General features: G+C 43.7%; 1 protein-coding gene across 2 annotated transcripts in view; it reads right to left on the reverse strand.

Annotated features, from left to right (window-relative positions):
- LOC126482332 (uncharacterized) overlaps window positions 1-12555 on the reverse strand; it is a 652552-nt gene that overhangs the window by 390575 nt on the left and 249422 nt on the right. For both annotated transcript variants that reach the window (XM_050106392.1, XM_050106393.1), the window contains exon 3: window positions 11473-11588. In XM_050106392.1, the coding sequence (XP_049962349.1) occupies window positions 11473-11507 (35 nt within the window). In that variant the 5' untranslated portion in view covers window positions 11508-11588. The remainder of the gene's footprint in view (window positions 1-11472; window positions 11589-12555) is intronic.

Here is a 12555-nt window from a genome sequence, read left to right on the forward strand (position 1 = left end):
AGTTGTGCTAAAATGAAAGTTTTGGCAGTTCTGTCTAGGAGAGCAGAGAGGACGGACGTGTGGAGCTTGCGCGCCTCGGCAGATTGTAAATTCCCAAATGGGAGAAATAAGCCCTCCCCCCTTTTGCAAGAAATAATGAATAAATAAATACGAGGGCAGTTCAATAAGTAATGCAACACATTTTTTTTCTCTTCCAATTTTGGTTGAAAAAACCGGAAATTTCTTGTGGAATATTTTCAAACATTCCCGCTTCGTCTCGTATAGTTTCATTGACTTCCGACAGGTGGCAGCGCTGTACGGAGCTGTTAAAATGGCGTCTGTAACGGATGTGCGTTGCAAACAACGAGCAGTGATCGAGTTTCTTTTGGCGGAAAACCAGGGCATCTCAGATATTCATAGGCGCTTGCAGAATGTCTACGGTGATCTGGCAGTGGACAAAAGCACGGTGAGTCGTTGGGCAAAGCGTGTGTCATCATCGCCGCAAGGTCAAGCAAGACTGTATGATCTCCCGCGTGCGGGCCGGCCGTGCACAGCTGTGACTCCTGCAATGGCGGAGCGTGCGAACACACTCGTTCGAGATGATCGACGGATCACCATCAAACAACTCAGTGCTCAACTTGACATCTCTGTTGGTAGTGCTGTTACAATTGCTCACCAGTTGGGATATTCAAAGGTTTGTTCCCGCTGGGTCCCTCGTTGTCTAACCGAACACCATAAAGAGCAAAGGAGAACCATCTGTGCGGAATTGCTTGCTCATCATGTGGCTGAGGGTGACAATTTCTTGTCAAAGATTGTTACAGGCGATGAAACATGGGTTCATCACTTCGAACATGAAACAAAACGGCAATCAATGGAGTGGCGCCACACCCACTCCCCTACCAAGAAAAAGTTTAAAGCCATACCCTCAGCCGGTAAAGTCATGGTTACAGTCTTCCGGGACGCTGAAGGGGTTATTCTGTTCGATGTCCTTCCCCATGGTCAAACGATCAACTCTGAAGTGTATTGTGTTACTCTTCAGAAATTGAAGAAACGACTTCAGCGTGTTCGTAGGCACAAAAATCTGAACTTCTCCTTCTTCATGACAACGCAAGACCTCACACAAGTCTTCGCACCCGAGAGGAGCTCACAAAACTTCAGTGGACTGTTCTTCCTCATGCACCCAACAGCCCCGATCTCGCACCGTCGGATTTCCATATGTTTGGCCCAATGAAGGACGCAATCCGTGGGAGGCACTACGCGGATGATGAAGAAGTTATTGATGCAGTACGACGTTGGCTCCGACATCGACCAGTGGAATGGTACCGTGCAGGCATACAGGCCCTCATTTCAAGGTGGCGTAGCCCGCATCTCGTGGTCGTGCGGTAGCGTTCTCGCTTCCCACGCCCGGGTTCCCGGGTTCGATTCCCGGCGGGGTCAGGGATTTTCTCTGCCTCGTGATGGCTGGGTGTTGTGTGATGTCCTTAGGTTAGTTAGGTTTAAGTAGTTCTAAGTTCTAGGGGACTGATGACCATGGATGTTAAGTCCCATAGTGCTCAGAGCCATTTGAACCATTTTGAACCAAGGTGGCGTAAGGCCGTAGCATTGAATGGAGATTACGTTGAAAAATAGTGTTTTGTAGCTAAAAGATTGGGGAATAACCTGGTGTATTTCAATGCTGAATAAAACAACCCCTGTTTCAGAAAAAAAATGTGTTGCATTACTTATTGAACTGCCCTCGTAAATAACCAAATAAGACTCCCTAGAACCCAGTGGCTGAAGAGGGCATATAACACGCCTTACAACAGTCCGCTCCTCAGAGAGGAGAATGAAACGTCGGAAAAAAGCTTTACGAGTTGTGGCGGAGCTAATCTTGTTTGCATGAAATTACTGCACGAGACAAAAGATAAAAAAAGCAAGAAACATCTTTGGGTTCGTGATTGCATGAAGAAAAGACGTCAGCCTGGTTGTTCACCGACCTTGCTGAAGGAAATTGTACTGAAAAACCATAAGTTATTTTAATCATTTGTACTACAATCTGTGAATGGAAAGCACTTATGTGACGTTTTAAATATATTAATATTGAATAAAGAATTCAGCTTCCCAGATTTCTGTAGCATTTTCTTCTGTCAACTACTATCCTTATAAACGAATCTGCCAACTCGAACCCTGGAATTTCAACCTTGTAGACGCGGGCTATTCCGCAGCTAGATGTTCTGCTTGCCTATATGTTTCTTAATTCATTTGTGTATGTACGCCTATGATTTCAAATGATTTTGCTCTGCACTCGGGTATTGTCTACGAATTCATGTTCAGATCGTATATGACAATGTCAGGTGCAGCAACAACTTGCTGCTTGTTTTTGTAGTCAAAGTCATTAAAACGCTACAAATACCTTTGCGTAGCATTGACACCCAGAAAGCGAACAACTTCCTCCGTTCCCAACTTAATATTTCAGTTCGTTTACTCTCTACGGACACACCTAACCTCAGTACACACGCAGCTGGTGTCGCCAAAGTTGGAACAAGCCTAAAATGTTTAGTTTCGCCAAGGAGTTGCGCAAAGGCGCATCGCGCATGCGGAGTCGCCGGTAGCGCAGTTCGTAGTTGCATGCAACCCAGTGTCGTCATCTAAACTAGGCCTTAGTTACTTCTCAGGAAGACTTAATAAGGCACTGAGGATGCGTCCGTGTCACATTACACCTACGTAGGGCTGTTGAAAAACGTAGGGAGGTTACGTAATTCTTATATGACTTACGGTGCACATTCGAGAGTGACCATAAAAACGTATCGCTACGAGTTAACTGCAGAGATACAAATTGTTTCAGCTGTAGTTCCAACTGTCATTGACAATAGCTGATATTAACTTTATAGGTGTTCAGCGTTTAAAACTTAGAGGCAGACTGAAATGAGAGTTCTTACCGCTGTTGCCTAGCACAAACAGATCTGTAATGAGTACAAAAGAATTACATGTGAATAGTCGAAAAGCCTTTTAAAGCTCGTAATAAACGCGGACTTCCGAAGGTTTTCATGTCAACAGCAAAACGGTCGCAACTTTCACTTACGGCGCAGCGACCTTCACTGGCATCCGAAGTGAACGGTGGTTCTCACAGTCTCACCAGGCGAAAAATGTGCCTACGAGGACAGAAGTGCAGCTGCAGGTAAAGTGGGATGAGAGCGTCTTTCCTCCTCATTTTCTTTTAATTCTTACTCTGGAAGGGGTGAAACACAGGATGGCCGATATAAAACAAACTGAGGGCCAACGTTATGCAACAGTTGTTCAACGTAGTAACGAGGATTCTCTGATATATAATGACGCATGTTCTGTGAGTCACGTACTCGTACATCAGGCCTCAACTAAAGAAAGAAACCGTAAGCAGCGAGATATACTAGTCATGAGTTTCTTCTGGGACACCGTTGTCTATCTTATTTGAACTTTTCTTTGGAATTGAAAAGGCTGCTTACGTAAGGTGCAAGTTCACACACTAATGTAGTTGCTGTTGGTTCTATCGATAGATGAGAAAGTACTAACTATAGTCTTCATCTGAAGAGCGGAGGGAACGGTAAACTAGCTTGCCTAATCACAGAAAACCTTGAAGGGGGAAGGGGGGGGGGGGGACTGTGACGGTTAGTAAACACCAGTGGCTGAAAATGTCAGATATATTTTATTTATTGCATGTTTCTTTAAGCTAGATATCAAATACATTACTAGCCATTAAAATTGCTAAACCACAAAGATGACGTGCTACAGACGCGAAATTTAACCGACAGGAAGAAGATGCTGTGATATCCAAATGATTAGCTTTTCAGAGCATTCACACAAGGTTGGCGCCGGTGGCGACACCTACAACGTGCTGACATGAGGAAAGTTTCCAACCGATTTCTCATACACAAACAGCAGTTGACCGGCGTTGCCTGGTGAAACGTACTTGTGATGCTTCGTGTATGGAGGAGAAATGCGTACCATCACGTTTCCGACTTTGATAAAGGTCGGACTGTAGCCTGTCGCGATTGCGGTTTATCCTATCGCGACACTGCTGCTCGCGTTGGTCGAGATCCAATGACTGTTAGGCAGAATGTGGAATCGATGGGTTCAGGAGGGTAATACGGAACGCAGTGCTGGATCCCAACGGCCTCGTATCACTAGCAGTCGAGATGACAGACATCATATCCACATGGCTGTAACGGATCGTGCAGCCACGTCTCGATCCCTGAGTCAACGGATGGGGATGTTTGCAAGACAACAACCATCTGCACGAACAGTTCGACGACGTTTGCAGCAGCATGGACTATCAGCTCGGAGACCATGGCTGCAGTTACCCTTGACGCTGCGTCATAGATAGGAGCGCCTGCGATGATGTACTCAAGGACGAGCCTGGGTGCACGAATGGCTAAACGTCGTTTTTTTCGGATGAATGCAGGTTTTGTTTACAGCATCATGATGGTCGCATCCGTCCTTGGCGACATCGCGGTGAACGCACATTGGAAGCGTGTATTCGTCATTGCCATACTGGCGTATCACCCGGCCTGATAGTATGGGGTGCCATTGGTTACACGTCTCGGTCACCTCTTGTTCACATTGACGGCACTTTGAGCAGTGGACGTTACATTTCAGATTGTTACGACCCGTGGCTCTATCCTTCATTCGATCCCTGCGAAACCCTACATTTTAGCGGGATAATGCACGACCGCAAGTTGCAGGTCCCTTACTGGCCTTTCTTGATACAGAAAATGTTCGACTGCTGCCCTGGCCAGCACATTCTCCAGATCTCTCACCGATTGGAAACGTCTGGTCAATGGTGGCCGAGCAACTGGCTCGTCACAATACGCCAGTCACTATTCTTGATGAACTGTGGTATTGTGTTGAAGCTGCATGGACAGCTGTACCTGTACACGCCATCCAAGCTCTGTGTGACTCAATGCGCAGGCGTATCAAGGCCGTTATTACGGCCAGAGGTGGTTGTTCTGTGTACTGATTTCTCAGGATCTATGCAACCAAATTACGTGAAGATGTAATCAAATGTCAGTTCTAGTATAATATATTAGTCCAATGAATACCCGTTTATCATCTACATTTCTTCTTGATGTAGCAATTTTAATGGCCAGTAGTGTATAATAAAGACAATAATACATATAATTTGTAGATTGACATATAAAGTTTTATTATAATCAATTGCGCGTCATTCGTTGCCGCCAGGAAAACGTCGCAAGTACCACCATAGGCCGTGTTGGGACGTTCTGCAACTAAGTAGGGACGATTTGCCTGGCTGCTCCACAGTTGCAATTTAGAGATGGAGCCTTACCCCATATATGAAGAGAGTACGTGCTTCTGCCATGATTGCTGCGTATTCTGTTAAACTACGTCCACGTTCTGTTTTGCCCCTGTGGTAGTAACGGTTCCCTTTAGATCACCGAAGTTAAGCGCTATCGGGCTTGGCTAGCCGACTGTTTGAGTCTGCCGAGTGCTGTTGGGAAGCGAGCAGCTCTGAGCTTGAGGAGCTACTTGATTCAGAAGTAGAGGCTCCAGCAGCGAAAGATGACAACATGCTCCTTCGTATCTACATCCAGTGACGCTTACCGTTGAGGCTGACATGGCGATCGGTCTTCCGATGCCTGCTCGGGGGGAGTAGGTACTGCGCGATTGGTCAAAGGCAGGGGGTTTCTTTCTTACGCAGAGCAATTTCTGGCAGTGTGGAGGGTAAGCCTGTGTGCAGCCTGTTTCATAAGAGTCTGTTAGGTCGAACTGAGGTATATGCAGTTCCATGGCGGTTTCGTGGATGGTTTTCTTGATCGAAACCGGTTTCTTTCTAGAACAACCGCATCTTGATGGATAAGGAATTCAACTTACCTTCCCTTAGGAATGTGGAATGCACTGAACGACGGTGATATGACTTTCAAAATGATGGAGCACAGCAATCAGTCGTCCTTTCGTTTCAGACTTTATTAAAGCAAATCTAGATTTCGTCTAGTAACTAGCCATTACCAGTGCTAAAAATACAGGAAGTATATAGTTAGGCGATAGTATGAAAATTTTACAATTCGTGGCGTAACCCATAACCCTTATACAATAGATACCAGTATTTCAGAGTTTTAATACATGTCCTAGCACATCAGTCCCCTGTTGTTCGGGCTCCTATTATAGTTCACTCAAGATTACTGTATAATGAAGGTAGGCTTTGCGAAGAACAAGTCGGTAGGGTGTATGTCGCGCTCTTTATGAACTACGTAATAGGTAACATTCAGTGTAAAGCAGTTATGGTCTCTACTAAAAAACTTAGAATTTGCATATGAATAACAAACTAAAATTCGACTAAAATTATTTACGTTGCTGTCTGACTTACTGCCACATTTAATGGTAAACATTAGTAGAAGTAATAAATGCTAGATTCACTCCTTGTGAGCCAATTATTTTGTTTTTCTTTAAAACACATAGGTAACGTCAGATCGGTAAAAAAAGTTTTAAAAAAATATTTACGAAACACTAGCAGGTATGTGATAAATGCTGCGACTATTAGAACTGATTAGATTTCAAATGGTTGAAATGGCTCTGAGCACTATGGGACTCAATTTCTGAGGTCATCAGTCCCCTAGAACTTAGAACTACTTAAACCTAACTAACCTAAGGACATCACACACATCCATGCCCGAGGCAGGATCCGAACCTGCGGCCGTAGCGGTCTCGCGGTTCCGGACTATAGCACCTAGTACCGCACGGCCACTCCGGCCGGCTGATTAGATTTAAATATTCTATCTTTAGTACTGTTTTTCTCTTTATTTAATCATCGCGGCTAGGTATATGGTCCTCTTACTTACTGAATAGTTCATAGATGGGGCCAGATGCCAGCATGACAGATAGTTCGTGTGATTCGCCATTCCGTAACGGATGTAGAGGGTGCGATCTCTGTGCCACTTCAGATTTTTAATAATAAGTACAGTAAAACCAATATATTGAATTGCTGTTCTTAACAATGTGCATGTATCTAAACCAATATAACATGGAAAAAGTGCTGTAAGTTCAATATTATAACTATCGTACTCGTACAGTATTTTGTTAATGGCTGCTACATATTGGCAAGACTGTTGTTTGATGATTCCCTCGTATGCGTTTAAACTGAAAGAGTAGAGCTGCTTTTCATCGCAGTCCAGGAGGTGGAATGTGCCTCAGTATGGACAGCCATTCGACGGGGATTGATCTTAGTGTACTACTGAAATTTTCGTCGTGTTATTCAGCTGTGCGTGTCGCGAGTGTGTGTGTGTGTGTGTGTGTGTGTGTGTGTGTGTGCGTGTGCAGTATTGAGCCCTAGAGAAGTATCATATTCTGCGCTAGAGTAGACTAGCCCAAGTGACGAAATGCACTTAGTTTCAGCAGCGGGACCCCAGGTTGTCCCTAGATGCTTCTTGTAGGACAGTGTCCAGTCCAATGTAATCCCTAGATATTTTGGCTGCTGATTGTCGTATAGCAATCTGTCACCAAAATAGGCCTAGTGCTGTCTGTTCGTCGCTCTATTGCACAAATAAAAGCAAGCCATCTCTGCCTTGCGGGGGTTTGATTTCATTCTCCATCTCCGAAAGTATGTTCCCATTATCGCCAGATCAAATGTTAAGATTGCTTCCGTTTCTTCAAAATTTCGATGTCCCATTGCCAGCACTCAGTCATCGGCGTATCGAAACTTAAGAGATCTAGTTTCAGGCGTATCGGACATGTATAAATTAAACAGGAGTGGGGTGAAGCCCGATGTCTGAGGTAGTCCATTATTTAGCATCTCTGAAGTGTTTATCCTATTTATACCCGAAATGACCTTCCAGCAAGCATACTATTAATAAATTGGACTGTTTTTGTGCATGTGAGACCGTGTCTCCATACTGTGTCATAGGTACTCTATAGGCTACAGCTCAATAGCCCTTCTTAGCTCAATATACAAATGTACAAACCTCAATGCAGCACCTTTTCTAGGGGAGGACAACAAAGAGAAGTTTTAAGAGAGGTTAGAACTGAAGAAAACATTCAGCCTGAGGAAGAAACTGGATATAATTTTTGTTACAATATTTCTAGTAAAGCCCAACATAATTCTAAAGTACTGCATCCATACAAACTACATTTGTTGAAAATTTGCGTCAATACTCGGAAATTATTCTGTCAGAATATTCAAGGGCTGAGCGGTAAAATGAACTAACTATTTATTCGAATTGGTCATTTACAGTTGGAAAACCCAACCGGCGTATACTGCGCCTCCCTCAACATCTTTTGCCCATTGGTATATAGCGTGTGAAGCAAAATTCACGCTCTCGGACGCACAAGGCGCGATTTCTTGCATATTAGCAGTAGAAAAAATGTCTGTAACACACCTTCGTCCCGCACATATCTTCGGTAGGGAACGGACACAAAGAAAGGTAATTAGGCAACGCTGTAATTAGACGTACGACGAGTATCTTCATTCAGTGCTGTTTAATTTGCTGCACTGGGTAGAGTTTTGCGCTAGAAGATTTCAGTTGGAGAGTTCCATTCAAAGCCTAAGTATAACTTTTTTGTTTCCTAATTTTGATATGTCCAGTAGTCTGCAGCAAACGCTTTTTAGTAAACAAAAAATGGTTCAAATGGTTCTGAGCACTATGGAACTTAACATCTGTGGTCATCAGTCTCCTAGAACTTAGAACTACTTAAACCTAACTAACCTAAGGACGTCACACACATCCATGCCCGAGGCAGGATTCGAACCTGCGACCGTAGCAGTCGCGCGGTTCCGGACTGCGCGCCTAGAACCGCTAGACCACCGCGGCTGGCTTTTAGTAAACGCAATATGTATTACAACCACAGTTTTTTGACGTTGAAAATAATTATTGGACAGACGTATCAGGAACATTCACGAAGAGTAATAACCAAGCAAAAATAAATTATCTGTTATAAGAGAGAAATAACTAAAAAACCTATCAATGTGGCGATGTTAAACACACATACTAAACTGAAGAAGAACGGCCAGTTTTAATACACTCTAAGAGAAAAAAAGCAATGACGCACCACGAAGGAATTATCCGAATAGGACGGAAATCGGTAGATATGATGGACGTGTACAGACAAACAAATAATTACAATTTCAGAGAACTTGAATGATTTATTCAAAAGAAAGAGCTTCAAAAATTGCGCAAGTCAATAACGCGTTGGTCCACCTCTGGCACTTAGGCAGTTACTCCGCTTTGATTGACAAAGTTGTTTAATGTCATCCTGAGGAATATCGTGCCAAATTCTGTCCAATTTGGGCATTAGATGGTCAAAATCACAAGATGGCAGGCGGACCCTGCCCATAATGCTCCGGATGGTCTCCACTGGAGGGGGGGAGGGGGGAGGGGGGGGGGAAGATCTGGCGACCTTGATGGCAAAGGTAGGGTGGGGCAAACACGAAGACATGCAATAAAAACTCTCGTCTTCTGCGGCCTGGCACTATCTTGGTGAAATGTAAGCCCAGGATGGTTTGCCATGAAGGTCAACAAAACAGGGAGTAGAATATCGTCGACCTACGGTGAGCTGTAACATTGCCGCAGATGACGACGAAAGGGGTCCTGTGATGAAAAGATATGGCACCCCAGACCATCACTCCTTGTTGTCTTCGTCTTGGCTGGGCATCAGGGCTCAATTTGAATGGTTCAAATGGCTCTGAGCACTATGGGACTTAACATCTGAGGTCACTCAGTCCTCTAGAACTTAGAACTACTTAAACATAACTAACCGTAGTGCTCAGAGCCATTTGAACCATTTAATTTTCGTTCTTTCGTAGGGTGCCAATAAATGATGTCTCTCCCAAGAATTGTCACACGCATTTTCTCTGCTGTTCCATCAGATATTTGCAACTTCGTTTTCACAATATGTAGCTGGAGGCAACTCAAACAAATATTGTTCATCACGTTTTCCACGAGACGCCTGGTATCGACGGAAGGCGTCGATTTGAATCCCGTTACAAACAAAATTATTTTTAAAGCGGAGTTTTAAGTGCCCATTCCATAGAGCGGTCCCAGATTAGTCTAGTGCGACATTTCTTTTATAGATATACAGGTTGTTACAAAAAGGTACGGCCAAACTTTCAGGAAACATTCCTCACACACAAAGAAAGAAAATATGTTATGTGGACATGTGTCCGGAAAAGCTTACTTTCCATGTTAGAGCTCATTTTATTACTTCTCTTCAAATCACATTAGTCATGGAATGGAAACACACAGCAACAAAACGTACCAGCGTGACTTCAAACACTTTGTTACAGGAAATTTTCAAAATGTCCTCCGTTAGCGAGGATACATGCGTCCACCCTCCGTCGCATGGAATCCCTGATGTGCTGATGCAGCCCTGGAGAATGGCGCACTGTATCACAGCCGTCCACAATACGAGCACGAAGAGTCTCTATATTTGGTACCGGGGTTGCGTAGACAAGAGCTTTCAAATGCCCCCATAGATGAAAGTCAAGAGGGTTGAGGCCAGGAGAGCGTGGAGGCCATGGAATTGGTCCGCCTCTACCAATCCATCGTTCACCGAATCTGTTGTTGAGAAGCGTACGAACACTTCGACTGAAATGTGCAGGAGCTCCATCGTGCATAAACCACATGTTGTGCCGTACTTGTAAAGGCACATGTTCTAGCACCACGGGTAGAGTATCCCGTATGAAATCATGATAACGTGCTCCATTGAGCGTAGGTGGAAGAACAAACTAAAATGAGCTCTAACATGGAAATTAAGCGTTTCCGGACACATGTCCACATAACATCTTTTCTTCATTTGTGTGTGAGGAATGTTTCCTGAAAGTTTGGCCGTACCTTTTTGTAACACCCTGTATATTAACAGGGATAGTAAAACTCGAAGAATAACCTTTAGTTCAGCAGGGACAGCAGTGTCTTGGCCCGCGCTAACTGCTACTGTCAAGCATATAGAGCTACTTGACACACTGCTGGATTGTCGTTTTACACTTCCAGTTAATACACATCGATGAAACGAATATCTACCTATACTAATTTAGGAGCGCCTTATGAGCATGTTAAAGTCCGATTTAAAATAATTTTGATTGTAAATGAAAAAAAACCGACGCTTTTTGTTGACAACATGCGTTACGCGAAAGACGTGGCGAGCCGTGGTTGTCTAGGCTGAATCCAGCTACCCAGTGCACAGTGCAGGAACTAAATTGAAAATCTCTGCCGAAACACCAGAGAAAATACTTCTGACGAATCTTAAAGGAGGACACCCGATATAACAATGCTGCTTTAGTCCATCAGTAAGTGTTCCAGCCTCAGCTGGCAGATTCTTTTAAAAATGCCTTTGAAGCTAAACACATTTGCAATCGAAAGCTGCGTTGTATATTTAGTCTGGTCATAAATTTACACAACATGCAGTTAAGCAGCATTATCCTCGGTGTCCTCAGAGCTGCACCGAGTACTAAATTTTGAGATCATGTGCAGTACAAGATCCCGTAGACGATTTATTCTCGCGGTCTGTGAAGGCTTAAGGCAGGCTCTCACTTACCCGTTAAGCACGGAAGGTTCCATTTCTGGTGGCATCTTTGGAGGCTTTCGTCAGCAGAATTTGAACCACAATGGCGGATGAGTGGAAACTCTTCACATGTCTGGTTTCATCTGTTTCTGCAAAGAACAAATCCTTCATTAGTGGTTTGAGACATTGGATAGTGTCAGCATGCGGATACACGGTGCGTTGGAAGGAAAGAAGTGCACGTGATGCGCATCTGATATGTAAGCAGGTAAAAGTACAGTCACAGCTGCGTCCGCTGATAGTCCTTCAGACTCGAGTGGAACTATTCTGTGTTGCTGTAAAGTATTATGGTTCGTATCTGATGAGCAGACTATCAAAAGTAGTGAAACATACGTGAGAAGGTTGAAAATTTGCTAATATAGCTGCGTAAAACAGTGTTTTATGACGCAACCCGCTTTAGGTCAATACACTTTTCCCAAAAACGTTGCAGTCTCTTCACCGCTGAAGTGTGGAAAGATGTGCGAAATACCCATCTTCCACTGTTACAGCCTCTTCACTGAACCGAAATTTACCAGTCACAATATTATTTAGAAGTAGAAACAGGTGACAAGCGGAAGGTGCCAGATTTGGTGAAATTCATGCTTCAAATCCCTTAATTTTTCCATTCTTAAATCAATTTTTCCCTTCTTCTTCTTCTTTGCTCCAGAAGAATTACACAGTATTCGACACTCATTGTGTCACCCTTTAAAATAAGAACAGCTCCATTTGCAAAACCTGAAAACTTTGGGCTTGACCTTTTCGCCAGAGGGAATTACTTCTGCATGATTCGTGCAGGCCCACTAGTTCCACTCACGTCGTTGCTTTCTTTCACGTTGAAATCAACAAATGTCGTATCTACAGTAGTGGAGAATATCCTCGGATACTTCCCAGATTTTCGCATTTAGGCAACCGTGTAACATATTTTCTTACAGTTTTGAAATGATAGCACCCCTTTAAACGTGATGCATTCTTTTTCTGAAGTTCCAAAAAAATTCTCTGGAAAAGCAAGATTTTTACAAATATAAGAAACTGTTCCAAGATACAACAGGGTCATGTACCTAGGAACAAATATTCTATTCA

This window comes from Schistocerca serialis, chromosome 5, assembly GCF_023864345.2.
Source record: "Schistocerca serialis cubense isolate TAMUIC-IGC-003099 chromosome 5, iqSchSeri2.2, whole genome shotgun sequence".
Classification (NCBI taxonomy): domain Eukaryota; kingdom Metazoa; phylum Arthropoda; class Insecta; order Orthoptera; family Acrididae; genus Schistocerca; species Schistocerca serialis.